The sequence below is a fragment of the Lipomyces arxii genome, assembly GCF_038497795.1.
Source record: "Lipomyces arxii strain Phaff 12-163 unplaced genomic scaffold V1512scaffold_24, whole genome shotgun sequence".
Taxonomy (NCBI): Eukaryota; Fungi; Ascomycota; class Lipomycetes; order Lipomycetales; family Lipomycetaceae; genus Lipomyces; species Lipomyces arxii.
The window spans coordinates 60,136-86,201 of NW_027117723.1; the positions used below are offsets into that span (position 1 = coordinate 60,136).

At 46.6% G+C, this 26,066-nt stretch overlaps 12 protein-coding genes across 12 annotated transcripts; 8 read left to right on the forward strand and 4 right to left on the reverse strand.

Annotated features, from left to right (window-relative positions):
- The first annotated feature begins 27 nt into the window (after nucleotides 1–27).
- V1512DRAFT_267346 (armadillo-type protein) lies at nucleotides 28–2,972 on the forward strand. Its single transcript, XM_066917258.1, has 2 exons — nucleotides 28–185; nucleotides 241–2,972. Exons 1-2 carry the CDS (start codon nucleotides 84–86, stop codon nucleotides 2,875–2,877), a joined length of 2,739 nt encoding a protein of 912 aa, XP_066769587.1. The 5' UTR covers nucleotides 28–83; the 3' UTR covers nucleotides 2,878–2,972.
- V1512DRAFT_267348 (CASP C terminal-domain-containing protein) lies at nucleotides 2,973–5,748 on the forward strand. Its single transcript, XM_066917259.1, has 2 exons — nucleotides 2,973–3,361; nucleotides 3,412–5,748. Exons 1-2 carry the CDS (start codon nucleotides 3,004–3,006, stop codon nucleotides 5,604–5,606), a joined length of 2,553 nt encoding a protein of 850 aa, XP_066769588.1. The 5' UTR covers nucleotides 2,973–3,003; the 3' UTR covers nucleotides 5,607–5,748.
- On the forward strand, nucleotides 5,749–7,174 carry V1512DRAFT_267349 (uncharacterized protein). The gene has a single exon (XM_066917260.1). The coding sequence runs from the start codon at nucleotides 5,760–5,762 to the stop codon at nucleotides 6,984–6,986; it is 1,227 nt and encodes a 408-aa protein (XP_066769589.1). The 5' UTR covers nucleotides 5,749–5,759; the 3' UTR covers nucleotides 6,987–7,174.
- Nucleotides 6,809–9,775, reverse strand: V1512DRAFT_84772 (uncharacterized protein). Its single transcript, XM_066918535.1, has 5 exons — nucleotides 8,638–9,775; nucleotides 8,270–8,595; nucleotides 7,367–8,229; nucleotides 7,210–7,321; nucleotides 6,809–7,158 (listed from the first exon to the last, which is right to left on the reverse strand). The coding sequence occupies exons 1-5, from the start codon at nucleotides 9,640–9,642 to the stop codon at nucleotides 7,032–7,034; spliced, it is 2,433 nt and encodes an 810-aa protein (XP_066769590.1). The 5' UTR covers nucleotides 9,643–9,775; the 3' UTR covers nucleotides 6,809–7,031.
- A 1-nt stretch (nucleotide 9,776) lies between these two features.
- On the forward strand, nucleotides 9,777–12,594 carry V1512DRAFT_84767 (TIP-1 family-domain-containing protein). The gene is made up of 9 exons (XM_066918534.1): nucleotides 9,777–9,927; nucleotides 9,970–10,214; nucleotides 10,259–10,447; nucleotides 10,494–10,604; nucleotides 10,648–10,771; nucleotides 10,814–11,171; nucleotides 11,216–11,622; nucleotides 11,667–11,890; nucleotides 11,935–12,594. Exons 1-9 carry the CDS (start codon nucleotides 9,814–9,816, stop codon nucleotides 12,092–12,094), a joined length of 1,932 nt encoding a protein of 643 aa, XP_066769591.1. The 5' UTR covers nucleotides 9,777–9,813; the 3' UTR covers nucleotides 12,095–12,594.
- Nucleotides 12,060–12,605, reverse strand: V1512DRAFT_267359 (uncharacterized protein). Its single transcript, XM_066917261.1, has 3 exons — nucleotides 12,412–12,605; nucleotides 12,277–12,361; nucleotides 12,060–12,230 (listed from the first exon to the last, which is right to left on the reverse strand). The coding sequence occupies exons 1-3, from the start codon at nucleotides 12,451–12,453 to the stop codon at nucleotides 12,121–12,123; spliced, it is 237 nt and encodes a 78-aa protein (XP_066769592.1). The 5' UTR covers nucleotides 12,454–12,605; the 3' UTR covers nucleotides 12,060–12,120.
- Nucleotides 12,606–12,607: 2 nt separating this feature from the next.
- On the forward strand, nucleotides 12,608–15,978 carry V1512DRAFT_267361 (P-loop containing nucleoside triphosphate hydrolase protein). The gene is made up of 4 exons (XM_066917262.1): nucleotides 12,608–12,727; nucleotides 12,772–13,659; nucleotides 13,702–13,981; nucleotides 14,026–15,978. Exons 1-4 carry the CDS (start codon nucleotides 12,705–12,707, stop codon nucleotides 15,730–15,732), a joined length of 2,898 nt encoding a protein of 965 aa, XP_066769593.1. The 5' UTR covers nucleotides 12,608–12,704; the 3' UTR covers nucleotides 15,733–15,978.
- Nucleotides 15,979–16,035: 57 nt separating this feature from the next.
- Nucleotides 16,036–17,983, forward strand: V1512DRAFT_278003 (major facilitator superfamily domain-containing protein). Its single transcript, XM_066917947.1, has 4 exons — nucleotides 16,036–16,268; nucleotides 16,314–16,412; nucleotides 16,459–16,577; nucleotides 16,622–17,983. Exons 1-4 carry the CDS (start codon nucleotides 16,089–16,091, stop codon nucleotides 17,934–17,936), a joined length of 1,713 nt encoding a protein of 570 aa, XP_066769594.1. The 5' UTR covers nucleotides 16,036–16,088; the 3' UTR covers nucleotides 17,937–17,983.
- Nucleotides 17,984–18,194: 211 nt separating this feature from the next.
- Nucleotides 18,195–19,650, forward strand: V1512DRAFT_267363 (Ribokinase-like protein). Its single transcript, XM_066917263.1, has 6 exons — nucleotides 18,195–18,390; nucleotides 18,437–18,452; nucleotides 18,497–18,647; nucleotides 18,692–19,171; nucleotides 19,216–19,529; nucleotides 19,577–19,650. Exons 1-6 carry the CDS (start codon nucleotides 18,351–18,353, stop codon nucleotides 19,608–19,610), a joined length of 1,035 nt encoding a protein of 344 aa, XP_066769595.1. The 5' UTR covers nucleotides 18,195–18,350; the 3' UTR covers nucleotides 19,611–19,650.
- V1512DRAFT_267365 (uncharacterized protein) lies at nucleotides 19,640–22,232 on the reverse strand. The gene is made up of 4 exons (XM_066917264.1): nucleotides 22,074–22,232; nucleotides 21,927–22,025; nucleotides 21,753–21,882; nucleotides 19,640–21,700 (listed from the first exon to the last, which is right to left on the reverse strand). The coding sequence occupies exons 1-4, from the start codon at nucleotides 22,082–22,084 to the stop codon at nucleotides 19,682–19,684; spliced, it is 2,259 nt and encodes a 752-aa protein (XP_066769596.1). The 5' UTR covers nucleotides 22,085–22,232; the 3' UTR covers nucleotides 19,640–19,681.
- Nucleotides 22,233–22,336: 104 nt separating this feature from the next.
- Nucleotides 22,337–23,265, forward strand: V1512DRAFT_267366 (uncharacterized protein; the record flags this gene model as incomplete). Its single annotated transcript, XM_066917265.1, has 1 exon — nucleotides 22,337–23,265. One exon carries the CDS (start codon nucleotides 22,340–22,342, stop codon nucleotides 22,901–22,903), a length of 564 nt encoding a protein of 187 aa, XP_066769597.1. The 3' UTR covers nucleotides 22,904–23,265.
- Nucleotides 23,097–24,648, reverse strand: V1512DRAFT_272591 (major facilitator superfamily domain-containing protein; the record flags this gene model as incomplete). The annotated part of the gene is made up of 2 exons (XM_066917690.1): nucleotides 23,097–24,427; nucleotides 24,477–24,648. The coding sequence occupies 2 exons, from the start codon at nucleotides 24,646–24,648 to the stop codon at nucleotides 23,097–23,099; spliced, it is 1,503 nt and encodes a 500-aa protein (XP_066769598.1).
- Between the last annotated feature and the right edge of the window lie 1,418 nt (nucleotides 24,649–26,066).

Here is a 26,066-nt window from a genome sequence, read left to right on the forward strand (position 1 = left end):
TTTAAAAAAATTATTTACCTAAAGAAACAAGAAACATCGAGAACTTCAAAATTGGAAAACTGATTTCTGGAGATTAAACAGAAATGACGTCGTGGGAGCCTCAGTCGGCAACTGCTGATCAGCTCCGGGCAGTGTTTAAACAGAGTTTATCTCGTGATAATTCAGCAAGAAAAGATGCTACACGAGTACGTATGATTGGACTATACACATATATGAAACTCAGTATTAAATAATGAACAGATTCTTGAAGATGCAAGAAAATCTAGACCTGATTTAACAAACTATCTCGCAAATATATTCGCGTATCCGACTACAGATGCCGATATCGATATTAGAGCATCGGCTGGTTTAATGTTAAAGAACAGCATCTTTCTAGATTTTGAACGAATTCAATACAATCCTCACACTGTGTCTTATGTTAAAGACTGTATTTTGCTTGGACTGACCCAACCTGTTGCTATTCTCCGTAACATTTCTGGCTCAATATTGTCTGCGTTTGTGCTCAGAGGAGGGTTTAAACTATGGCCAGACGTATTGCCAAAATTACTGGCAATTGCTGAACAATCTGACGACGCGCTACAAGACGGTGCTTTGAGTGCATTGGCAAAGCTGTTTGAAGACTCGGGCTCGGAACTCGACAGTGCTGATGAGGGCCAGCGAGTGTTGGCGTTCATGATCCCTCGATTCATGGACCTCGCGCTTTCACCTTCAGCTAAAGTCAGAGCTCAGGCTGTTATGTGTTTAAATCAATTCATTCTCAGACAGTCTCCTGCTTTGTTTGCAAGGATTGACGACTTCTTAACAACACTCTTCAGACTCGCAATTGACCCGGACCCATCAGTCCGTCGCAACATTTGCACTGCGTTCGTCATGCTGCTTGATGTCAGACCAGACAAGCTCTTACCCCATCTTGACGGTATCATCGACTACACTTCCCACTGCATGGCTGACGAAGACGAACAAGTCGCGCTCGAGGCCGGCGAGTTTCTGTTTGGGTTGGCAGAAAACACGCAGCTGAGCGAACACGTTGTCCAGTTCTTGCCGAAAATTATTCCGGTCTTGATTAAGTGTATGGTCTACACTGAATACGACTGTGAGCGTTTACTGGGTGAGAACGAGAACGACGCAGACATGGAAGACAAAATCACAGACATCAAGCCGACCCACGCAAAGTCTCGGACAAAACACACCGTGTCGTCTGCGTCCGCGACCAATGATAGCCAAAGGAACGACGACGAACTGGATGATGAAGATGACTACGATTATGATGACGACGACGACGATTTTTCGTCCGAATGGAACTTGCGCAAATGCTCGGCCGCAGCGATTGATCTGTTTGCGTCAAAATATCACTCTCGCATTCTGCAGTACTGCATCCCTGCTCTGAAACAAAATTTGATGTCGCCTGAGTGGCAATACAGAGAAGCCGCAATCTTGGCGTACGGCGCGATTGCAGACGGGTGCGTCGACGGCCTGTCGCCGTTTTTGCCAGACGTGTTGCCGTACTTTATACAAGGTCTGACCGATCAAATGGCACCAGTCAGACAGATTGCGTGCTGGACCATGGGGCGGTATTCGAGCTGGATCTGCTACCGGTCCGCCGACGTAGGTTATGAGCGAGAGTTCATACCGGCTTTGCAAGGTTTCTTACGGTGCTGTCTTGACAACAACAAAAAAGTCCAGGAAGCCGGGTGTAGCGGCTTTGCAAATTTTACAGAACAGGCCGCTGGACTATTGATTCCTTACCTTGTATATATTCTTCGCAATCTGACGCTGTGTTTTTCAAAGTATCAGAGCAAGAACTTTCCGATTTTGTACGATGCGCTGCAGACGCTGGTCGATAAGGTCGGGTACGCTATGAAGAGCAAAGAATACGTCGATTTGTTGCTGCCGCCGTTAATCGACCGGTGGCAGAAACTTGCAGACGACGACACCAATTTGTTCCCCTTGCTCGAGTGTCTGTCTTCGGTTACTGCCGCGTTGGGTGAGCACTTTGCACCGTTCGCGCAGCCAGTGTTCCAGCGCGCCATAAACATTTTGCAGAAAAACTTGGTTATGGTCCAAGATTTTACCAACGACCCCTCGTTAGATCTTCCCGACAAAGATTTCATAATCACGACTTTGGATCTGATTGACGGATTGGTTCAAGGTTTAGGCCCACTTGGGTCTGAACTTATCAGCTCGACCGATTTACCGCTGATGCAGATGGTGCTCATGTGTATGCGCGACGAGGTCAATGAGGTCCGACAGAGCGCTTTTGCGTTAATTGGCGACATGGCCATCAGCACGTTCGACATTGTCAAGCCGTACGTTCCGGCCATCATGACAGAACTGATCCCACAGATTGACTCAAGCGACCAATCATGCTCAGCCGTGTGCAACAACGCGACTTGGGCCGCCGGAGAACTGGCGCTGAGGTTGGGCGAGCATGTGCAGCCGTTTGTCGGCCCGCTGATGGAGCGGCTAGTCGTCGTCGTCGCGGTGCAGGACCTGGTCGAGAAAAACATAATTGAAAACGCGGCAATTACGATCGGAAGACTAGGAATTGCGTGCCCGGAGATAATTGCGCCGAGACTGGACGTGTTTGCGTCGTACTGGTGCAAGACTCTGAAAATGATTCGCGAGAACGACGAAAAGGAGACCGCGTTCAAGGGCATGTGCAAAATCGTGGCTCTGAACCCGTCTGGGTTGCAAGACTGTCTTGTGGCGTTTGTCGAGGCTATCGGTTTATATACCGAGCCGTCGAATGAACTACAGGACATGTTCAAGACCATTCTCACGGGATACAAGAGTCTAATTCCAGACTGGCAGGGCGTTGTTGTCAACAAATTGCCGCCTGAAGTATGTGAACGCGTCAGGGAACGATACGGTGTATGACTTTATTTTCTTTTGTTTTTTAGTATTATTTTCGTTGGACAGGGTGTTTGTTCGTACATGTAATTTTATATCAATCATAAATAGTACAGTCGATCAGGGTTACCCAGGGTTGACGTGCGGCTGAAGATGAAGTTCACGGCAGCACAAGTTCAAGTGAAGGAGGAAAGCACAGCAATCTCGATCCAAATGGACGAACAAGAACCTCATCCTATTGATCCGGTGGATGCGGTGTCTGATCCAGATTTTGTTGACCCCCCTGGATTAACTTTGCAAGAACGCACGACACCGTTCGAGCAGGCTTTGAAGGCGTGGCGGGACATCAATCTGACCGAACTGCAGAAACGGCTGGACAAGCAAGGGTTGGAAATTGTAGAGAACCAGAAAGTTTCTTTGCTTGGAAGGAAAGAACTTGCGAGTAGTACGAAGGAGTTTAGGAAGCTCTCTGATGAGGACAAGTTGGTTGGTATCAAAGGACTGCTAAAGTGTACGATATTTTTACATCGTGATGATTTGCAATTGGCTGACACTTCACAGCGTATCAGACTGAGATTGATAATTTGACTAAGCGAGGCAAAGTAGCAGAGAACGCGTTTTTAAATGCGTATAGAGTCCTGGCAGAAGCACCTGATCCGTACCCACTACTGGATGCTACTTTAGACTCGCTTTTGGCCTCAGACGAGGTTGCGGCATTGTCGACTGAAAACGCTCAATTGAAGTCACAGTTGGCGAAGTTGGCTGACTACGATGAATTACAGCACAAATTGCAAGTGACAGAGCAGAAAGTGGTTGATGTTGCGGCGCAGAAAGTTGCGGCCAAAGAGGCAGAGTTGCAGGCTTTGTTGGATGAGAAAGAGCGGAACTGGAGTTTGAGGGAACAGGGTTTGAACAGACAGGTCGAGGAAGCCAGAGAGCAGATCCGGGAATTGCGTGCAACCCACGCGGTAACAGAGGCAAGGTTAGAGCATCACGAACAGAAACTGGACGACGGGGTTGCGGGCCGATTTGCGGACGCCGAGCTAATGGCTGCTGATCTTGAGCGGGTGAACTTGCGCGCATTGCAGACCGAACGGCGTAACCTTGAACTTAGACAAGAGCTCGAGAAGTTAAAATCGAGCATATCTGGTGGTGACGGGACTGTTGCGCTCGAGGACGCAACCGAGTGGAAGATCAAGGTCGAGGACTTGCGGAGCGAGAACGCCGCGCTTGGCCGGAAAATTGATTCTATGCGGGAGGAGGCAAAGGCAGCGATCGAGAAGGAGAGTAAAGCCTTGCGGACTGCGGAGCGGGATCTGGCGAGGCGGAACGGCGAGATCGCGTCGCTGAAACAGAAACTGCTGCATGTGGCGGACTACGAAGACATTAAACGCGAGCTTGACATTTTGAAATACGTCGAATTCGAGGTCGAGGCGGAAGACGAGTCCGAGTCGTCTCCGGTGCAGATCGGCAAGTCAGACTCGCTAGAGCAGTTGTTATTGTCGCGCAATAAACGGCTGACCGCCGAACTTACAAATATCAGAATCGCACACGACGACTTGCTTCGTCGGACGACCGAGCTCGAGACAAATTTGAAGACCACAACGGCCGCTCTGGACGAAAGCAAACGGCTGAACGCCAAACTCGAGGACGACTTAACGTCGCTGCACGAGTCGGGCATGATCAGTACCGGCCCAAAATCCGTTACGTCGTACGCGCAGTCGAGAAGATCAGGGCGCGGGACAGATACCGCGTCGCTGATTGGTGGGTCGTTGCGTGCAAGTCTAACTGGGCTTGTTCCGGTGGACGATGCAATGTCGCAACCGGGTTCAGGCAATTCTACCCCTGGAGGGCGGTCACTTGAGCAGCACGTCGCTGACCTGACAATCTTGCCAATAATTACACAACAACGAGATAGATTTAGAGCTCGCAACGCGGAACTTGAGCAGGAGCTGAGGACAGAGTATTCCCGCATCACGGACTTGCGGTCCCAGATTGAGACGTTGCAGAAAGACAACGTTGCGCTATACGAGAAAACACGGTATCTGTCTACATACCGTAGCGGCACATCTGCTGCTGCCGTTAATGCTAGTGATTCTTCGTCGTCGTCGTACAGACGCGACTACGAAGAGCAAATTTCGCCGTTTCAGCAGTTTCGGGGTCGTGAGCAAGAACGTGCGTTGTCGCGTATGGGCCCGCTTGAACGTATCATCTACGGGCTAACAAGAGTTGTGTTGGCAAACAAGGCGTCGCGGAATTTGTTTTTTGGGTACGTTACGTGTCTACATTTGTTTCTGATGGGTATAATTTGGTATCTTGCCATTGGCGAGGTGGGCAGACACGAAAATATCGCGACACCAGTCTCGGCAATTGATCAGGTAGCTGCTGTGTTTGCCGGCGGAGCGGGTGCGGATCCTGTTGCTGCTGATGGCGCGGTAGGCGCAGGGGTTACAGACGAGTGGATTCTTGCAAAGCCGAACGATGTTGTTGCAACTGCTACTGCGCTGGCTCGGAATGTCAGAGACGCAGCCGTGCCTGTTGTTACACAGACTGCTAAAGCTGCTGTAAACTTTGCCGGTCAGTTTGGTCAGGCTGCTGTGCCAGTCGCTGCTCCTGCTGCCCCAATGGCGGCTGCTCCTGTTGTAGACGCATTTGCAGCAGCTGCTCCAGTAGTAGCCGAAACAGCTCCCACACTAGCTGATGTGGCTGCTCCTGTATTAGAGCCTGTTGCGGAATTCGTGGGCCAGAATTTGTAAGAAATGTGCATAGTTTTAATTGGGATCCGTGAAATCATTTATTGATAAATTGCCGAATGCGGCGAAATGACAATGTAAGGGTTTTGTGTGAATGACGTAGTGCAAACTGTTATCATCTAGAGAGTCACGAAGTACCAACGGAAGTCATCAAGAATGAGTTTGCTGCACTACACGACACCGATATTTGTGGCCGGGATGCTTATCACCGGCTGCTCTAATTCACTACTGACAAAGTACCAGGATAACCAATGCGTGGCCAATTGTGACGGCCCATTAGGCGAGCGACGATACTTTGAACAGCCGGTCATCCAAACGTTCCAGATGTTTATTGCTGAAGCAGCATGCTGGGGTGTCGTGTTTTTCAGACATATCTACATGCAGTACTTTGCCCAGTCGTCTCTTATGCTAGACGATGATGACGATGCTGCGTCGATTGGGTCGAACTTGCATGTTGAGACTGAAGCAAGCATCTCGCTGCTGGCGACCGCACCGACAGACGCGTCCAAGCCGCTGCAGATTCTGGCTGGGAAGAAAGTGTTTGGACTGTCTATACCTGCGTTTTGTGATATCTGTGGCACTACGTTGATGAACGTCGGGCTGTTCTTTACGCCGGTGTCAATTTATCAGATGACTCGAGGCGCACTGGTGTTATTCGTCGGGCTGTTCAGTGTCATATTTCTGAACAAGAGACTGGCGTTGCAGCAGTGGACAGCGCTCGCTGTTGTTTGCCTTGGCGTCTTTATTGTTGGGTTGAGCGGGACCATCTACGCGCCTGACGCGTCCGATGAGAATGACTCACCCCATGACCCGACGCGTGAACCAAACTCGTTTCTGGAAGTCGCATTCGGCGTGTTCATTATTGCCCTTGCGCAGATCTTCACCGCGACTCAGTTTGTGTACGAGGAACATATTCTCAAGGATTACCATCTCGACTCGATCAGGGTCGTTGGCTGGGAAGGTATTTTTGGCTTTCTTCTAACCGGCGTCATCATGATTGTGTCGTACGTTCTTGTCGGACACTCTGACTCCGGTCGCGGTGGATACTTTGACATTCCAACCGGTGCGTCGCAGATTGCAAACAACAGAGGCGTGTTTGTGTCGTCGCTTCTAATCATGGTCTCTATTGGCGCGTTCAATTTTTTCGGCATCAGCGTCACCCAGCGGATCAGTGCCACGTCGCGCTCGACGATTGATACCTGCCGCACGCTCGGCATCTGGCTTATCTCGATTGCGCTCGGGTGGGAAAGGTTCCGCGCGCTGCAGCTGATTGGGTTTGCGTTGCTAGTGTACGGCACACTGTTGTTCAACAACATCATCACGCCACTTATTTTTAGGCAGTTTGATCGGGGCCGGATTAGATTGGAGACAGAAGTGGCATAGGTGTTTTGGGAGGGGCTTACATTGTATACAGGTGAATCAGGTAAATCAGGTAAATCTAGTAAAACTGTTCAAACACGTCATCTGCCGCCGCTGGCTCGTCAACTTTGGTCGCGGTGAGTTCCCGTTTGTATAAGTCTGCCAAAAACGACGGACTGCTAGCTTCCTCGATAGACTTGTCGTCCCTGTTCGGTCAGCTAGTTTGCGTGAATTGTGTAATGCGTACCGTTTTCTGATGAATCGCGGAAACCGGATACTCAGGCCCCGATCTGATACAAGACCTTGAGCGGCCGTGTACACCGGACTAAGAGTGATGTCTGCAAACTTGATCTCCCACACTTCTGGCTTTGTCAGAAAACCCTCTCGCGGCTTCGATAACATACCTTGCGGCACCCAGTAATATTCCGGAGTAAACGGACTGTCAAACTCGGCCGGCTTGACGCGCGTCACGTTGATACTGTCCTCGTCATACTTTTCCTTCGTCTCTTTATACTGGGTGTCTGTAAATCCGCTCATGCACTTGCACACGGCCTGAAACTCGCCGGTGTCCGGGTCTCGGACCGCAAGCAGCACCGGCGACCAGAACTTGCTCTTGCGGCCCATGCCATACCAGCCCCCAATTGGGACCAGGTCGAGCGAGTCTGCCGCAGAGTCGTAATCTTTCTTGACCTTGAGCCACGACTCGGTCCTCAGGTCCGGCGTGTACGTTGCCAATAACGGTTTTCGCCTACCTTGAGGGACTGACGATACAGAGTCGAGCAGTTTGACCATCAAACCCTCGCATTTGGCGGCTACTGCTGATTGGAAAAACGTCAGTACAGCGTCTTGGTCGGCCGGTGTGGCGTCGATGTGTTGCGCGTATTTAAATTTATGTCCTGATTCTGAGAATGCTGACTTAAGCAGCTCGCGCCGCGAACAAAACGGCAAGTCTAGCGCGGACTGGCCGTTGAGGTACATCAAGTCGAATGCAAAAAAACATACAGTGATTGATATGCTCGAGATTTGCACATCAGTTCGGCCACGTTGTGCTAATTGCTGAAAGGGCAATAACGCGTCTGAGGTTTCGTCGACCGCAACCACTTCTCCTTCAATTATAAACGACTTTGTAGCTGGGTTTAGAACTTCTGCTGACTGAATTGCTGAAATAAGATCAGGATATTTCTCAGTCATGAGTTCAAGGTGACGACTGAAGATTGACACTTTGCCGTTCTCGTCCATGTGTATCTGTGCTCGTTGGCCGTCGTATCTAATCTTTAGTTGTGTCAATCAATTCACACACTACTCACTTGTATTCACACGCAAACTCGACCGTATCGCTACCGACTTTAACTAGCATCTCTGACAGATCTTTGGTAATGCTGCCCAGCATCGGCATCATTGGCACATGCAGTGTTATTGGGCACGTTTCTGTCAGACGATCGATCCCGTTCTCCAGAAGTGCTGGAACAAGATCATTGTAGTCCGGGTGTCGGACGTAGCATTGCCGGACGACTTCTTCTGCATGAGTCAAGTCTTCGGCAGTTACTGGCTTGTCTTTTGTATGAAATTCATTATACAGACATGCTCTTGCTATCGCTGTTCCAATCGTCGTTCGCACCGCTCCAATTCGTAACTACTCTTGTAAGCTCAACTCTGCCCAATAACAGAATCATACATTTTGGACAAACGTCCGTGTCAGATACCGCATCTCTTCACCTCGGGCTCGGATTAGCAACTTCTCAGCAAGTTTCTGTTTCGTATCTTGACTCCGAGCTCCTTTCGCTGCCGCAATAGCCAACAATGTGTCATGCACGGCCTTGATGCTCAACCTAGGCGGCTCGACCAGTGTTCGAATTGAGACCTTGGCTTCAAACGCAACGTCGCCTAAATCGCCGTGCTTGTCATGCAGCTTCTTGAGCGCAGCCGGCGTAACGCCTGAAATACTGCGTAGCGCACGGGATAAACTCTGCCACCCGATACCAAGCTCAAGCTTTTTGTGCGGTGGACCGATTGCGTTCGTACTAAGCCAAATGGACGGTAAGACCACGGTATGGTCAAGCACGAGCAAGAGGCGGAGATAATTCGTGATGCCGTTAACAATCTTAATGCGGGACTTTGTGGCGTCGATTTGTGCAAATAAGTGGGCTAGAATAGCGTATGGAACCGGTACTAGTGAATGTAATTGTCTGGCTCCCTCGAATGGATCAAACTTTGCAGAGTCGATTGTGAAGTCAATTGATTCCAGAGCTATAAAACCTGCGGCGTTGTCATTCTTTGCCTTGTCTTTAAAATCATCGTCGACATCTTTGACATCTTGAGCGTCTTGAGCGTCTTGTGCGTCTTGTGCGTCTTGTGCGTCTTGTGCGTCTTGAACGTTTTGGACATCAGAGTCAGCAGGCGCAGTCACTACAGGCTGATCCAAAACATCAGGCACCGTACCAGAAGTAGCAAAAGCATCTCTCTCACTCAGTCTATACTCTTCATCAAATTGAATCTGTAACCTCCTCGCAAACTGCTCATCAGACTCTTCATCGTCTCCAGACTTTGTAGATACAGATAGCTTTGATGGAGAAGCGTTGAAGAAGGAATCAATAGTTCGTTTGGCAGTCGGCGTCGTCTGATTTACAGTCCTTCCTACTTTAGCCTTATCATTTCCTGCCGTCGCTCGTCTTTTCGACATTACACAATTCTCATTTTAGAAACGCGGTGTGATTTGAAGAAGAAAAGAAATAGCAATGGTAGATGGTAGATGGTAGATGGAAATGGATAACCATTCAGGGGAAAATAGAGTTTGAAGATTGAGATGCCCCGAGATACTTTTGAATGAAATCGTCGTTTGAATTGAGCAACAATGTCCATCGTGTCTGATTACATAAACAAAGTGCTACCAAGTGTAGCTGATCTTGACAAATTAGATGATTTGGTAGCAAATCTGGAAGACGAACAGGGAAAATTGTCTACAAAAGTGCGTCATTGTTGCCTCTATTGAATTGAGCTTATACTCCAGATTGATGAGATTCAGAGCAGGATTTCGACTGAAAAAGACGCGCTTTTGGATGATTCATATAGAATTTTAAATCAATTTTCTGCATTTCGAAGTTCGTATGGAAAAGTGAAGGACAAACTGATCAACGCGAGCTATCGGACTCAGCCAAAGTTTCTGAGTGAATTGCAGACACTTACTACGAAACTGGATAAAGTTCAACTGGGAAGGGAGTATTTCAGAGTTGTTGAAGATGTGTATCGGATATGGTCAGTGGCGTATGTCATGATAAGACAAGTATTGACAATGGCAGTGACAATGCAAAAAATCAAGTCAGTGAGTACCCAGTATTGGCGCTCGAAAGTTTGAAAGAATTGCAACGTGTGCATGAACATGTTGCTAGCAGGAACACTGAAGCTGAGAATGCGGTTGTTTATTTGCTCCAGTTTCTGGTGGCAAGTATGACCAGCTTGCAAGTACAACTTAGAGATGTTCTAGCAAAGTATGTATGTCTGTGATGAAGTCTGAAAGGGGGCTAACGTGTGTAGTGATTTTAGGTCAACACTGGAAGTCATTGGATGGCCGAGACGTATATCCCAAGCAGCGGATATGACTTCCTTTGAGACCAGCATGAACAAGTTATTATCATTTCAAATTTCGTACGTATTCTTCACTTGTGCTCACATTTCTTACCATTTCCAGTCTCGGAACAACAAAGAAAACGACTTCTGTGCCATTAATACCATTTGAAGTCATGGCAGAGCCTTTAGATATTCGATTTCGGTTTCATTTCGAAGGCAATAAAGAAACAAACCGGATAGATAGGGTTGGTATTCTGACGATCAAGTGAATATGCTGATAGGTGTAGCCGGAGTGGATGTTTACGCATTTTATTGCTACGATTGAAGACTGCCGTGGTTTTGTTGAGTTTGCGGTGCAAGAGATTTTAGACAGATTGACTGTCGTCAGCAACCGTGTTGCCTTGAACGAGCTGATACTAGCATACTTACCTTCAGTGGAACGGAAAATCAAGTTACTGATTCCGATTGTCAAGTCTGATCCGCAACTGTTTAGTCATTTGATGCTTGAGACTATGAAATTTGATGATTATTTACGAGACGCATACAATTTCACGCCTTATGGACAGGATGAATGGGAAGGTGTTACCGGAGTCGTCATGACCAAGTCGCAGTTCTTTGAGTCTTGGATTACTGTTGAGAAAAACTGTGAGTTTGTTGACATGGTAATTTAGAATTAACTAAGTTTGTAGTTGCATTCGACAGATATCAGGACATCATTGCCGCAGCGGATGCATGGGTGATTGACTTCGACGCTGTCGGTGAGACCGAAACCAAGCCTACGAAATCTGCCATTCGTCTTCGAGACTTGCTCGAAACCATAATCGAGCGGTACCGACCACTAAAGTCGTTTGTACATCGGATTCGCTTCCTAATGGACATTCAGATTGCAATTCTCGACAGTTATCATAACCGGATCTCGGCGTCACTAGACGCATTTGAGAATTTGTCGTCGTCGATCGTACGGGCCGTGTCCGGTGTAGCCGAGGAAGAGCGCAAGAAGATGGTATATGGGTTCGCTGGGATTGAGCGTTTATGCAGAGCGTACGGTAGCGCAAACACGATCCGAGACGCGTTACGAGATTGGGGTGATGATTTGGTAGGATACAAGTTTGTGTGTGAAATTTATGCTAACAGTCCTAGTTTTTCCTTGAACTATACGACGAACTGAATAGACTAGCTTCGAAAAACAAGAAATCAGGTGAAGAAATATGGCATATCGGAGCTAATTTACCTAATGTCAATGAAGATGACGGGACTATTTTCGACGAAATCATTTCGGCATATGACGCATTACGAGACCGAACGGAGAAATTAATAATCAAGCATCTTCAGCGTGAGGTCCAGAAGGCCTACAAGACAGAAAGGTATGTTCCTAATCGTAAATTAGGATACTTGCTGATTCGTGAAGTGCGTTTAAGCAGGCAGTCAAAGCAAAAGAGGTCGTTTCAGTCGAACTGCTCAAGAAGTCGACAATCATGACTGAGATGATAAATTACCTCGCGAAGGCACTTTCTCAAACATCGTTTGATTACGTTTCTATGGAATTATACCGGTCTCTTCATTTCTAAATAGAATCGATTATATTGTACATTGTTCATGATTTTGGAGGTGGTTTGCCTCTAATTGCGTCTTTCATTTCTTCAAATATGATTTCAGTGAATTTAACTGCTTTTCTCAGTTTCATATTCTCAGATGCTTGTTGTTCTTATGTCGTCAGTCATAAAAGTACTATAGCAATGTCAAGACGTACTTAGTTCTTTACTTACTGCAGGCGCATCATTCACAGTTCTATGAACAGCCCGAACAGTTTTATGAAAACTTTCACTCTCGAGAAGCTTCCACGTTATCAGCTTGCATTAGGCAATAGTAACACGTTTAATCTGACCTTCTTTGTTAAATAATTCTGTAAGAAATATCGCCACGGCATCTGAATGACTCCTTATTACTACTCGACTATTCATTCGGCCCTGTTTGTATTGTCAGATACTGTAATCCTAACCATAAACCACTTACAAAATAATAAATATCTCCTATCCCTCACGATGTTCCTGCGCTGACTTGTAGTGACGGTTGATCGTGAAGATCCCGTGCGGCGCTAGAGTTGAACTTCCTTGACAAAACTTTGAATTCGCGACGGCTTGTGTTGTTTAGTGATCTACTCGACTGATCTTGTTCGCGATGGATGACAACTTATATGATGAGTACGTCTAGAGCGTGATTGCGAGTTCGGTACTAACGATCTCAGGTTTGGAAATTATATTGGCGAAGATGCCAGAGAACAATCAGACACTCATTCAGATAAAAGTTCACCAAGTCCAGAAGAATACAATGCAAAGAATTATTTTGACGCAGACGATTCAGATGCTGAATCCGAAACACTGGATGATCAGTTAATGCAGGTAGACAATGAACCTTCTAACGCAGTCGTGCTTCATGAAGATAAACAGTACTATCCAAGTGCATCAGATGTATATGGTCCTGATGTAGAGATTATGGTTCAAGAAGAAGACACACAGCCTATATCACAGCCAATTATTGCACCAATCAAGGTCAAGAAGTTTGCGTTTGAAGAAGCAAATCTGCCTGAAGTTTCATTCTCGCGGGAATATATGATGGATATCATGAACTTCCCTGATCAAATTAGAAACGTCGCGTTTGTGGGACATCTGCATCATGGAAAGACTGCGTTGATGGATATGCTGGTACAGGAAACTCACGGTATCAAAGACTTGAAGGGAAAGCGAATGGGTGAGCAGATTAGATACACAGACACGCACGTACTAGAGCGTGATCGTGGGATCAGTATTAAGTCCGCGCCAATGAGTCTGTTACTGCCAAACACAAAGGGAAAGTCGCACCTGCTTAACATGATTGACACGCCTGGTCATGTCGACTTTGCTGACGAGGTGGCTGCTGCCCTGAGACTGGTAGACGGTGTCGTGATGGTTGTCGACGTTGTCGAAGGTGTCATGATTAACACACGTAGAGTCATCCAGCATGCGATTTTGGAAGGGTTACCTTTGGTGCTCGTGGTTAACAAAATCGATCGCTTGCTGCTAGAATTGAGACTGCCTCCTGCTGATGCTTACTATAAGATTCTTTACTGCATCGAGGAGACAAACAAGGCAATCAAGTGGGTTAATCGATTAAGTTCTGCTCAATACTGACTACATAGGGAACTCGCTCCATCATCGGGCATTCGCCTGTCACCGGAAAAAGGCAACGTTTGCTTTGCTTCGTCTACACTTGGGTGGTGCTTTAACCTGAAATCATTTGCGGGAATGTACAATTCAGTCTACGGAGGAATCAACCCTGACGATTTTGCCGTAAGATTATGGGGCGACATTTACTACAACTACAGTACTCGGAAGTTTACTCGTAGAGGTCTTGGTGCCGATTCAAAACGATCGTTTGTGTATTTCGTTCTCGAGCCATTATATAAACTTGTTGGACATGTAAGATGTGTGCGAAGAGCTTGAAGCAACTGCTAACTAGATAGACTCTGAGCGATAGCCCGGATAACTTAAAGGAAATGCTCGGTACACTTGGAATATTTTTGAAACCAACAGATTACAAACTCGACTCGCAACCGCTTCTGAAATTGGTGTGCCAGGAGTTTTTTGGATCCGCGACTGGGTTGGTTGATATGGTGTTGGACCACATCCCGTCACCGGTCAAGAACGCAAAGGCAAAGATTGGAAGCACTTACACTGGTATTCTGGATTCAGCAGTTGGTCAGTCACTTGTAGCATGCAATCAAGAAGGCCCAGTGGTCGTGAACATCACAAAGCTGTTCAGCAAGTCCGATGCTTCAGAGTTTTACAGTTTTGGGCGAGTACTGAGTGGGACGTTGAAGACCGGAGATCAGATCCGTGTGCTCGGAGAAGGGTACTCACTTGATGACGAGGAGGATATGGCGTACGCTACCATTTCAGACATGTGGATCTCGGAAACACGGTACAGGATCCCAGTGTCAGGCGTGCCTGCCGGTAACTGGGTTTTGCTTGCTGGAGTTGACATGTCGATTGTGAAGACTGCGACAATCGTTCCTCGCAACTTGGTAGACGACGCGTACATTTTCAAACCAATCAAGCATTTCACGCAGTCTGTGTTCAAAGTCGCGGTCGAGCCCGTGAACCCGTCTGAACTTCCGAAAATGCTGGATGGTCTTCGGAAAGTCAACAAGAGCTATCCGTTACTGCAGACCAAGGTCGAAGAATCGGGTGAGCATATCATTCTTGGCACAGGTGAGATGTACATGGATTGCGTCTTACACGACCTGCGCAGACTGTACTCTGACATTGAGATTAAGGTGTCCGATCCGGTCACTCGGTTCTGCGAAACCGTGATCGACCAGTCGTCGGTCAAGTGCAGCTCTGAAACTCCAAACAAGAAAAACACAATCTCGATCATCAGCGAGCCGCTTGACCATGGTATTGGCGATGACATTGAGAACGGGTCAGTTTCGATTGAGTGGCCGGTGCGTAAGATTGCGAAGCATTTCACAGAGAAGTATGAGTGGGACTCTCTTGCGGCACGGTCGATTTGGGCGTTTGGACCAGATGATGTTGGACCAAACATTTTGCTTGATGACACAATTCCTGGTGAGGTCGACAAGAGTCTGATGAACTCGATTCGCGACTCTGTCAAGCAAGGTTTCCAGTGGGCTGTTAGAGAAGGTCCGTTGTGCGAAGAGCCAATTCGGAATACAAAGTTCCGGATCATGGACGTGTCGTTAGCGCCTGAACCAGTTTATCGCGGTGGTGGTCAGATCATTCCTACCGCTCGTCGGGTTTGCTATTCATCGTTCATGACTGCAACTCCACGACTGATGGAACCACTTTACAATTTCTACGTCACTGGTCCGGCTGAATGCACTGCTGCACTGTACAACGTATTGGAGAGACGGCGAGGGTATGTACTCAAAGAGAGTGCTATTCCCGGCACCCCCTTACAGTACATCCAAGGCTCTCTCCCTGTGATTGACTCTTTTGGGTTTGAAACCGATTTACGGGTTGCGACTCAGGGACAAGCGATGTGTTCGCTCGTGTTTGAGAAGTGGCAGGTTGTGCCCGGTGATCCTTTGGACAAAGACATGGTTGTGCCTCCGCTTCAGTCTGCAACCGGCCAATCTCTTGCGCGGGATTTCGTTCTCAAGACACGAAGACGGAAAGGACTGAGTGAGGAGCCGACTTATTACATGTGAGGAGCCAAATATGTATATGAAAAGTACGATAGCTTAGTGAGAATGAGTTTTTTTGTTGATAAGACGCCGCACGACTTATCAGATGGATAAGACGACGCGAGGCTTAAAGTCAAAATCGTCTACAAATTGGTCAATCAATGGAAGGATAGAACGAGTAGAATGTTTTAGTAAAGCAGTTACTATTGTTTAGCTTTATTATGTAAATAGCAGTAAAATGCGTTTGTAAAAGAGAGAAAGAATTGAGGGTACAAACCCCACGAGTAGATATTGAAAAGCTTAAGTCCATGACGTCTCTCGGGACTAACTAAACCCACTCAAACGTCGACAAGTGAAATTTGCAATTGGGTCGGATATCCATGTCAGAGCGAATTGAGGTCTTGAGAATGTCGGTTCCTAAGAATCGAGTGCCCAAGGTCACGAAAGTGAACATTTTGGCTTATCTATTGTCGTGTTTCTGCTCTATTGCGTTTCTGGTCTTTCTAAATGCTACTCAGTCATTTGTTATTACTGTTTTGCTGAGGATACGGGATAATATCGTATGGTAACTTGTTAAAGAGGTGTAATTGAGTGTTAATGGTTAGGGCGATTATGTGGGAACTCTGGGGTTTACAGATGAACTTGTTAGTATGGTGATGTGTCCATTATGGGGAACTTTGAGTGATAAGATTGGGACACGAACGGTATATATTAATGTGGGAATATGCTGGGACATGCTAACGATATAAGGTGTGTTCTGTTGCGTACATATTTGTTGGATTCGGATTGATACTGTTTGTTCAAGCCAAGAATGTGTATCCAGAGCTGTTTATACTCAGAATGTGTTTTGCAGTTGGTGGATCTGGAACGTAAGGCTTTTTCATTAAGTACAATGGATTGTGTTGACGTATAGTGCTGCAATGGTGACCGCTTTATTATCAGAAGTCAGCAGTTACCGATTCAAAAGCCAAACAGAGGACATGCCAGATCAGACCGAGGTTGAGAATGGCCCGCAAGCTGGGACCAGCGACTGGTTTGACGATCAACGCACAACCACGCTGACAAATGCAGAAATTCCTGTTCGAAACGGCACGTTATCGGGTCTCGTCGGTCTATGTACCGGTCTCGGCGCGGTCATGGCTGTCACCGTGTTTTTACCGCTTCCGACCCGACTCGAGCGGAGTTACGATTTGACGCCGGAAGGATCGCTCAAAGGCGCGTTTTACTTGGTCGGATCGTTCGCATTGGTGGTCGGTTGCTTGCTGTTTTTCGGGTTGCGACAGGATCCGGCCAGGAGTCTAACTAAGTGGATCAGATCGATTCGCTACAAGAGACGTCACCAGCGCATCAACCGTGCTCGAGGGTCGAGGGCAGAAGGGGACGAGGAAGACACTGAATACGAAGGAATAGTCGATGAGGCGAATGAGTTCGGAAGTGAGTACTTGGAGGAGAAAAATAGCTACTTTCGGTTGTTATTGAAAGGCTTCACTGCTGCCTCAGAGGCGGATATCTTTTTGGCGTATGTTGGTGGATTGATTGCAAGAGCTGCAAGTGTAGCGGTGTCTTTGTTTATTCCGCTCTATGTGAACCAGTACTTCTACTCGAAAGGAATTTGTGACGTGTCGTCAAACGTGAGGGAGAGCTGTCGTGACGCTTACATTCTATCTTCAATTTTGACTGGTGTTGCCGAAACCTGTGCTCTTGTCGCAGCACCGGTCTGGGGTCTGGCGTGCGACAAGTTGGGCAAAACCAAATCTCTAGCTGCGACAGCTGCCATCGGCGTGTTTGGTTTTATCGGGTTCGCCACGTTGCAAGACCCGCGCGCTGGTGTGTCGTATCTCTGGGTATCGTTGATCGGTATCAGTCAAATTGGCGCGATCGTGTGCTCGCTGTCGCTCTGCACCGAGCGCCGGACAGAATATTCCGGCTCGATCGCAGGCGTGTACTCCGTCACCGGCGCCGCAGGAATCCTGATCCTGACCAAGCTTGGTGGATGGACGTCTGATCGGTCGCGCGGCGCGCCGTTCGTGTTGATGGCTGTGTTTAACATTGTGTTGTTTGCGTGCTCGTTATGGGTCATGTACGTTGACAGTGGGTTGGGCGTGATCAGATTGATTGGCAAAGACAGGATTTCAGCGCGTGAACGAGAGAACTTAAATCAACGAATCTCGTACGCTGATCCTTCGGGACATGATCAGGATAGTGATGATGAGGATCCGGCGATATAAAGAAGTGAGTTTTTTTGCAATGTAATATACAAGAATTTAAACATAGACTATTTATTTAAGCTATTAAAGACACACCTAAACGAATAGTTAGCCAAAATTCGAGGAGAGAAAGAGCACAAAGATAAAAGTCTAAAATCAGAATTAAAAAGCTCGTATGTTATTTATTCAACACAAATATTCAGGTGAAGAAATTCAAAAAAACAGTTTACATCATTATGACCTTCTTGTGCTCAGTTGAAAGAAGTACTGACCTTGTATAGTTTGTGTGTGAACGAGACAAGTGAACAAAAAAAAAACTTTTATACATAAAATGCCCTTACCCTATCTGGCCTAACCCTCGAGGACGAACAAAGATAAAAAATTCAGACACGACTCAATTGACTTTTATTCGTCTTTTCAAGTAATAAATAAACAATGCCGTATCCTCTTTTATGTTTAGGAAATCCGCTTTTGGGTAATTGAGTTGGTTTGAAATGGTAATAATTGCTGATTGAGTCTAGATATCCAGGCGAATTGGTTCGTGAACAAGTCGGTGATCTGAATTAAACTAATAAGAACAGCCCAGTTGAGTTTCTTGAGAAGTACGACTTGAAAGCAAACGATGCTATTCTTGCTGAGAAGAAGCACATGCCTATTTTTGACGAGATTTTGAAGTATGACGCAAAGTACCTTGCTGGAGGTGCTGCTCAGAACGCTGCTCGTGGTGCTCAGGTATGTCTACGTATACCTCATATTGACATCGCTAACAACAACAGTACGTTCTTCCTGCTGACTCTGTCGTTTACTGCGGCTGTGTCGGTGAAGACAAGTTTTCGACCATGCTTCGTGAGGCCAACGAAAAGGAAGGTCTGTTTTCTGCCTACAGAGTCGAGAAGGACATTCCGACCGGCAAGTGCGCTGTTGTCGTGACTGGCACAAGCCGTTCGCTCGTGACTGATCTCTCTGCCGCGAACCACTACAAGATCGAGCATCTGAAGTCGCCTGAGGTGTGGAAGCTGGTCGAAGCGGCCAAGTTCTACTACGTTGGGGGATTCCACTTGACGGTCTGTGTTCCTGCCATTCTCGCGCTTGGTGAACATGCCGCTGCTACTAACAAGGTCTTTTCCATGAACATGTCTGCCCCGTTCTTGGCCCAGTTCTTCAAGGACCAGATGGACTCGACTTCTCCTTACTGGGACTTCATCATTGGCAACGAGAGCGAAGCCGCCGCTTACGCTGAGTCTCATGCTCTCGGTGTACGTTTTTCTTCTTTTTACCGTGAAGTACTACTAACAAGCAGACCACCGACGTCATGGAGATTGCCAAGTCCATCGCGGTCCTGCCTAAAGCCAATACCGCCCGCCCCCGTCACGTCGTCATCACACAGGGCGCCGACTCGACCATTGTTGTGTGCGCAGACACGACCGGTGTTGTCAGCGCCAAAGTCTACCCGATCCGTCCCATCGCGACGTCGGAAATCGTCGACACAAACGGCGCAGGCGACTCGTTTGCCGGTGGATTCTTGGGCTCCATTGTTGCCGGAAAATCGGTTGACGAGGCAGTCGAGGTCGGACACTGGCTCGCGAGCTGGACCGTGAGACTTAACGGACCTGCGTATGTGTTTTCGTGGATCGAATCGATGCAGATACTAACTCGAACAGATATCCTTACCCTAAGATCCAGTACTCTGCTTAGATATAGATTGTATACGAATACCATGATTACGACTGTAAAATTGATTGTAAATTAAACTTCTAAGCTACGCTTCAGTCCTTCGCTGGTGTCTGTATGCCTGGTTTCACAGGTGACCCGGTCCTGGATCCGATCGGAGAAATCGAGGTCCGCTTAGCACTTGGCTTGGTCATCCGCACCTGTGGTGGGAAAAACGGGATACCTTGATGTCGCTGCGCGGCCATCGGTGCGGCCGCAGCGGCAGACACGACAGTCGGTATCTGGCTAGAGCCTAGGAGTAAAGACGGTTGTGTTGGCGACAGCGGCGACGGCACGTTCTTGTCCTTGCTTGGCGAAAAAGGTGAGAAAGCGTTCGGTGCACCGTTTCCAAACACTGCAGGCGATTCTGTCCGCGGCGCGAACGGGTCAAACCGCGCTGTGTTGTACGGTCTGTCGGGTGGAATCTGGCCTGGCATGATGTAGCTATCTCTTGACATCGGCGTGAACGCGTTTGCAGTTGCTGTTGGCGTCGTCGACAGCGGAAATCTGGCTGCGTTTGTTCCGTCGCCCGGAATCGCCACAGGCGTCTTATCCCATGGCGAGAACACAGGCGTAGGAGACTTGACTGCCGCCGGTTTGAGCAGTTCTTCGCCGTCGTCGTCGAGAACGAGCGAGTCAACCATGGCGTTCATCCGGTGAGATTCAGACTCGACCGGTTGCTGTATTTCGGCCGTGTTGAAGAAAGATTGCGAGCTGAAATCTGGAGCCGGAACTGGTCCGAACCCGGCCGGAGTGGAAGACACAAGCGGTATATTAATGGTGAACTCGTCATCCTCAAACACCAACGGAATGTCGTCTTTAGCGCTCAAACTGACCGCATCAGTGAGCAGGTCCATAATTCGTACGACCGTTTCCTCGTTCGGTTGCAGCTTACTGGTCGCGTCCTCAATTTCAGATAATGCCATTTGCTCTGCCTTCGATCTTATGCCATGAAACCCGGTCTTTAACGGTAAGTACCCAATCAGATCAATGTCTTCTCTCAACAGCACGTCTGGATTTTCCATGTCTAGGTTCCCAAACTGACTTGCGATCGTAGACATTGTGTTAGCGTATGCGATCCAGAAATCAGTCAGCTGCAAACCAAGTTTATGGTCTTGAGCACCCATCAGTTCTTGTGCATGAACCATCAGCCACGCAGAATACACCCGCAAGCCATAGAGTACCCGTCTAACTGTCGTCGTAAACTCTTCTGGTTTCTTTGTGTCGTTCCCCAATTCTTTGTTAAGACACTCAAGCAAACAGGTCATGATTGCAACGTTGAACCATGCAGTTTGGGGCACAAGCGTCAGTCCCGAGCTTTTACATATCACATAAAATGTCGACAGGTTAATCAGCACAATCTTCATCAGTATATCAGTCGTCACTATCGCATTTGTGACTGCGACCCTTAGCTCGGTCAAAATGTTTATCTCCAAGGCGTCATTGTCAAGCTTTCCGGCAGAAACACGCGCAGCCCAAGTTAAGAACGGTTCCAACAACTTCCTGTTTTCAACCTCATCCCGCTTCTTACACCCTTCTTCCTTCGACACTTTCCCATGTTTCAAAAATTTTCTGAACGCTAGCTTCAAATTATCTTGAGCTGTCGGGAACGGCTGTGCAACACAGATTGCTCTGTAGAAATGGTACGCGCTCGACAACACACTACCTTCGTACATGGCCATGACTGCTAGCTGATTGTGAGGTGAACCTAAACCTGGCAGAACTTGCTTTGCCAGAAAATAGTAATTCGTAGCCGGTCGCCAATCTTTTTCATCCGAGCCAAACGAGTGCATTTCTCGATACCGGGACAGATCACCTAAACATACCAAAGTTCGATGGCACGATCTATATACCAACTGCCTGATTTTCAAATCAGGTACTTTCGGTGCTCGTGGTGACCGAATGACTTCTTTATGTAACCGTTTGACTATCGGTTCAAGCTCTGTGACGCCAAAATGACTGATCAATCGCTGGACATGAGTCCTGTAGAAAAACATTGAAGTTTTGATGAACTTTACAAAATGACCGTTCAGTTTTCTGGACTCAGTTGGTTTTGTCTTTATTTGAGGTCGCATCTGATCAACGTGAGTAATTTATCTAAAACAGAAAAACCAAAAAAGATTGTACTTTTGCCAGACGTTTTCGATATAAATCAAAAACAACATAATGAGCTTTCATCCACAGTATCTCATCAAGATCAGCCTTATATGAGCCAGGTAGATCCTCGAACGCCAATTGTTCTGCGACTTCTCTGAATCTATTCTTTATTAGATTGGATCAACTCTGAATTATGTGTATTACTCTGCTAAAACGGTTTCAACCTCGGCATGATAAGGTGGCCGATCAGTAATCGCAATCTGGAGTTTCTTTTCTAGTTCAGACAGCATAGCCGGGACATCTCTGTGATGATTAGAAGGCACAAGACCACGTAGCTATGAGTATACATACATTGCCGCCATGTTGTGATGTCAATTGAGCAGTTTATCGCATGCAAAATGTTCATGAAAAGCTAGTTAAGTAAACGTTCAAAAATCTGCCAAATGTAACGACAGTCAATTGAGATTGCAGAGACATGTCCAATTGAATTGTTTTCGACTCGATTTTGGCGACATCGTGAAGTGTTAGTATTTATTGATACAATACCCTTCTGCGGTACAATACCCGTGCCTACGTTTTATTGTTAATACTTGTCGAGTCTACGTGCTTAAACGAAAATGCCCAAACGAACACGAACAAATTCTTATTCGTCAGATGTAGCCAGTTCCGGTGATGAAGAGCAAAAGTTCTCACGATCAGAGCATCAGCCAAGTGCGCCGGTGGTGATTGAGTGCAGCTTACCACCGCACTGTAACGCGTCTCCCACACATTTCACGACTTCAGCACAGTTTGAGCAGCATTACATTCAAGCGCATTCGCTTCTATGCTCGCAATGCAAACGGACTTTTCCGTCCCAGCGGTTTTTAGACTTGCATTTGTCTGAGAGCCACGATCCGTTTGTAGCCGCCAGGCGGGATCGCGGTGAGAAGGTATATGAATGTTTTGTTGAAGGATGTGACAAATTGTGCCGAAATGCGAGCAGGAGAAGATTACATTTGATTGACAAACACGGGTATCCAAAAGAATACATGTTTAATGTGGTCAAGTATGGCATTGGAAGGGACCAGAAGTCACTTTTATACACGAAGCCTTTTAAGACACGAATCGAAAGTAAAGTGAGTGATAGTGAGAGCGATGGCTTAGTAAGTGTTGGAGATCAAGATTTGGATAACCAACGCTAGATCACGAAATGTCGTCATTGGAGACTGAACTTCAAGGAATCGCGTTAATCCCATTCAAAATCCGCTTTGGTCATAAGTGGTAACTGATTCTACGACTGAACAGAATATTTAAATCAATTCAACTCCTAAATTAAACCAAAAATACAGAATTCTCGTTTCAAGAGCATATATAACCTTTGACCACGCTGGTCATCTAAAACTTCTCAGACGCAGTAACTTCAGCTTCCTTTCCATTGTTAGAGGTTGATGACACTAAGTCTTCGTCCCGAGCGACAAACGACCTGGGGAGAAGCATCTCGGGCGCGACCAGGAGGCCGTACTCATTGCGGACGTAGCCAAGCCTGCGAGCGCGGTAAATGAACAGCCATCTCATGGTGAGAGTTCCAAAAATACCGGTGGCACAGAACGCGCAATTGACAGAGTAACCGACTAAGAACACTGGCGCCTTGTAAGTAGGGAAGATCAGCACTGGAACCCAGGCATTGAAGCCAAACATGAGCATGTTCCCAACAGCAGCAAGCTGTCCACGGAGTTCAGAATCATCCTGGAAGTTCTCGGCAGCCCAGGTAAGGAACAAGTTCTGCTGGCCAAAGTTAGGACAAAGGTAAGCAAAAAACTTGAGCCCGAAAGGAATGTGCCAGATAGCAAGGAGAATATTGCCAAAGAGCTTGAAGCACCATGCGACAAGCATGAGCTGCCAACGCCAGCCAGTATGATCAGAAACAATACCATATGTGTAAGAACATACAATGGCAATGGCGAAACCAATGGTTGGCAGAACGTTAATTGCCTGAACAGAGTAGTGAAGAGACTTCAACCAGAGAGACATATACTGCATCTGGTTGGTGAGAAGTCCATTCATAAGGTTAGTCCAGAGATACGCGTGCGAACGTGGCTGCAGCCAGAAACCAATAAACCTCTTGATAGTGGTTCTGCGAGGAGGTGCACGACCAACGTCGTCCATACGAGCAATAGCATACGCCTTGTTCTCGTCATCCAACCAGAAAGCACGAGTGGTAGTAGGGAAATCAGGGAAGAAGAAGTAACCCATGACAGCAATGGGAAGAGAAATAACACCATCAATAATGAAAAGCCATCTCCACCCAGCAAGACCGTGAAGACCGTTCATGGAGGTGTAAACACCAGCCTGAATGTATCCAGAAATCATAGAGGCAAGAGAGGAAGAAATGTCGAAAAGAACCATACGCTTAGCCAACTCGTCAGGCTTGTACCACGAGCCGATACATCTGGCAAAGGCAGGGTAGGCGGCGGCCTCGAGGAAGCCAATGATAGCGCGGAAAATATAAATATATCTAGCATCTTTTGCGCCAGATATACCCATGACCAAGATACCCCAGATAACTTCACAAGTGGGTAAGACATATGAAGGACGAATACGATCCATAATCAATTGAATTGGAATCGAGCCAGCAATGTAACCCATGTTGTAAGCGGTTGTGAAAAAGTTAAGCTGATTTCCGTACAGGTGAAGATCTTCCTTCATACCAGAAACGAAAGCGTTAGCTAAAAAATGGATTAGTACTGGAACAAATATAGAATAGAAATGACGTACTGATATTAGTCTGATCAAGGGTCTTGATCAAGAAAGACACGACGACGTACGACATCAAGAAAAAGTCCAGTCTGATCAGCAATCTTCTGTCTTTAGGACCTTTTCTTGGAATATCCCAAAAGAAGGAAATGAATCTGATCCACACGGTGTCTTTTCCAGCAGGCTTGCGCATTTCAGCAACAGTCATGACATGGGGAAGTCTAGCTTCAACAGAGGTAATATCCTGTGAATCGACAGACGGAGAGACTTCTTTAGAGTAGGCCATGATAGAAGACAGTGAGAAATCAACGCAGAGAAGACATGAATCATAGAGCAGGTGAGAGTAGTTATATAGTAACGATTATCGTGCACAGGACTATTGGGAGAGAAACAATAAGAGAGTGCGAAAAAGTTAATAAAGTTGGAGGTCCGAAACTAGTGGCTTTTTGCGTGCATACTAAGAGTACCGATAAGAACACATCTGATTTACTTAACATTACATACGCAAGATAGAGTAACAATATGATTAAAGTTTAAAACACTTAGCTATCTCTTGTTAGTACAAGACAAATTAAATCTTAAAAGGACCAGAAAGATAATACGAATTACGAAACAGAACGTGAAGTTAGGTCTATTTGTTGTTCTGACTGGTTTAAAAGTTGGTGCTTGTGCGTCGGCTCGAGCTTTTGGAGTCTGGTGTTGTCTTGAATCAGGATTTTATGATTTAAAGATAAAGAAATTCGGAAACTTTAATAATTTAAAATGACAAGAATTGCAAAACCTTGTTCTGAAATAGCTTAGTTAAGAGCTATGCTGTGTAGTACCAAGTCTCAATCTTGGCTTTAAAGTGCTTAGATAACACAAGACTTTGATGAGTAAACGCAATGTCGCGTGAGGTAAGCTACAACTCTAAAACAGGTGTTTCAGTTTAAAATGAATTAGAGCGAGCCGCTTTCGGAGTTCGATCAGTGAAAGTTAAATCTTTTAAGGCAAAGCTAAACTTAAATAGTATCAAATCGGTACTCGAACGCCAAAGGACCCACTAATTGTCTAATTTAAACCCTGTTGAAGATGCCGAAGAGTCGCTGATGACTTTGTGTCTAACTAACTAAACCTTACTGGTTTTTGGACTTCTGTCTATTTCGCAAGGTCCTGGGTGCGAAGTATCGTCACAGTGCTCCAAGAGCATCGAGTCTTCCAGTCTTATCGCGAGTGTTTGCGTTGGCCTGTGTGGGAAATTCTGTCGGGCCGGATACAAGCACAGATAGGAAAATAGATAGCACTATTTAGAATAATAACGCGGATGTTTTTGTCGTTGTTTTTTCCGTTATCTGAGTATGGAACTTCAGTATTTCTCTTACATTTGTGCTTTTACGTGTTTGCTTTTAAAGTGGCTTCTGTCACTTCAAGATGATCCGGCAGCCATCTAAAAGAAAGAACGATGGCTGTTTAAATGGCTGTCGGTGATTGAGCGTGTATCTTTTCAGCCTTTCAACAGTATTTTTAAACTAAAGTTTGTTTAATGAACCTTAATCATGCCCATATCATTTAGCCGCACAACTGTTCGTATTATAAGACCTTTGCCCTAACTGATTCCATGTTTCTTCGGTG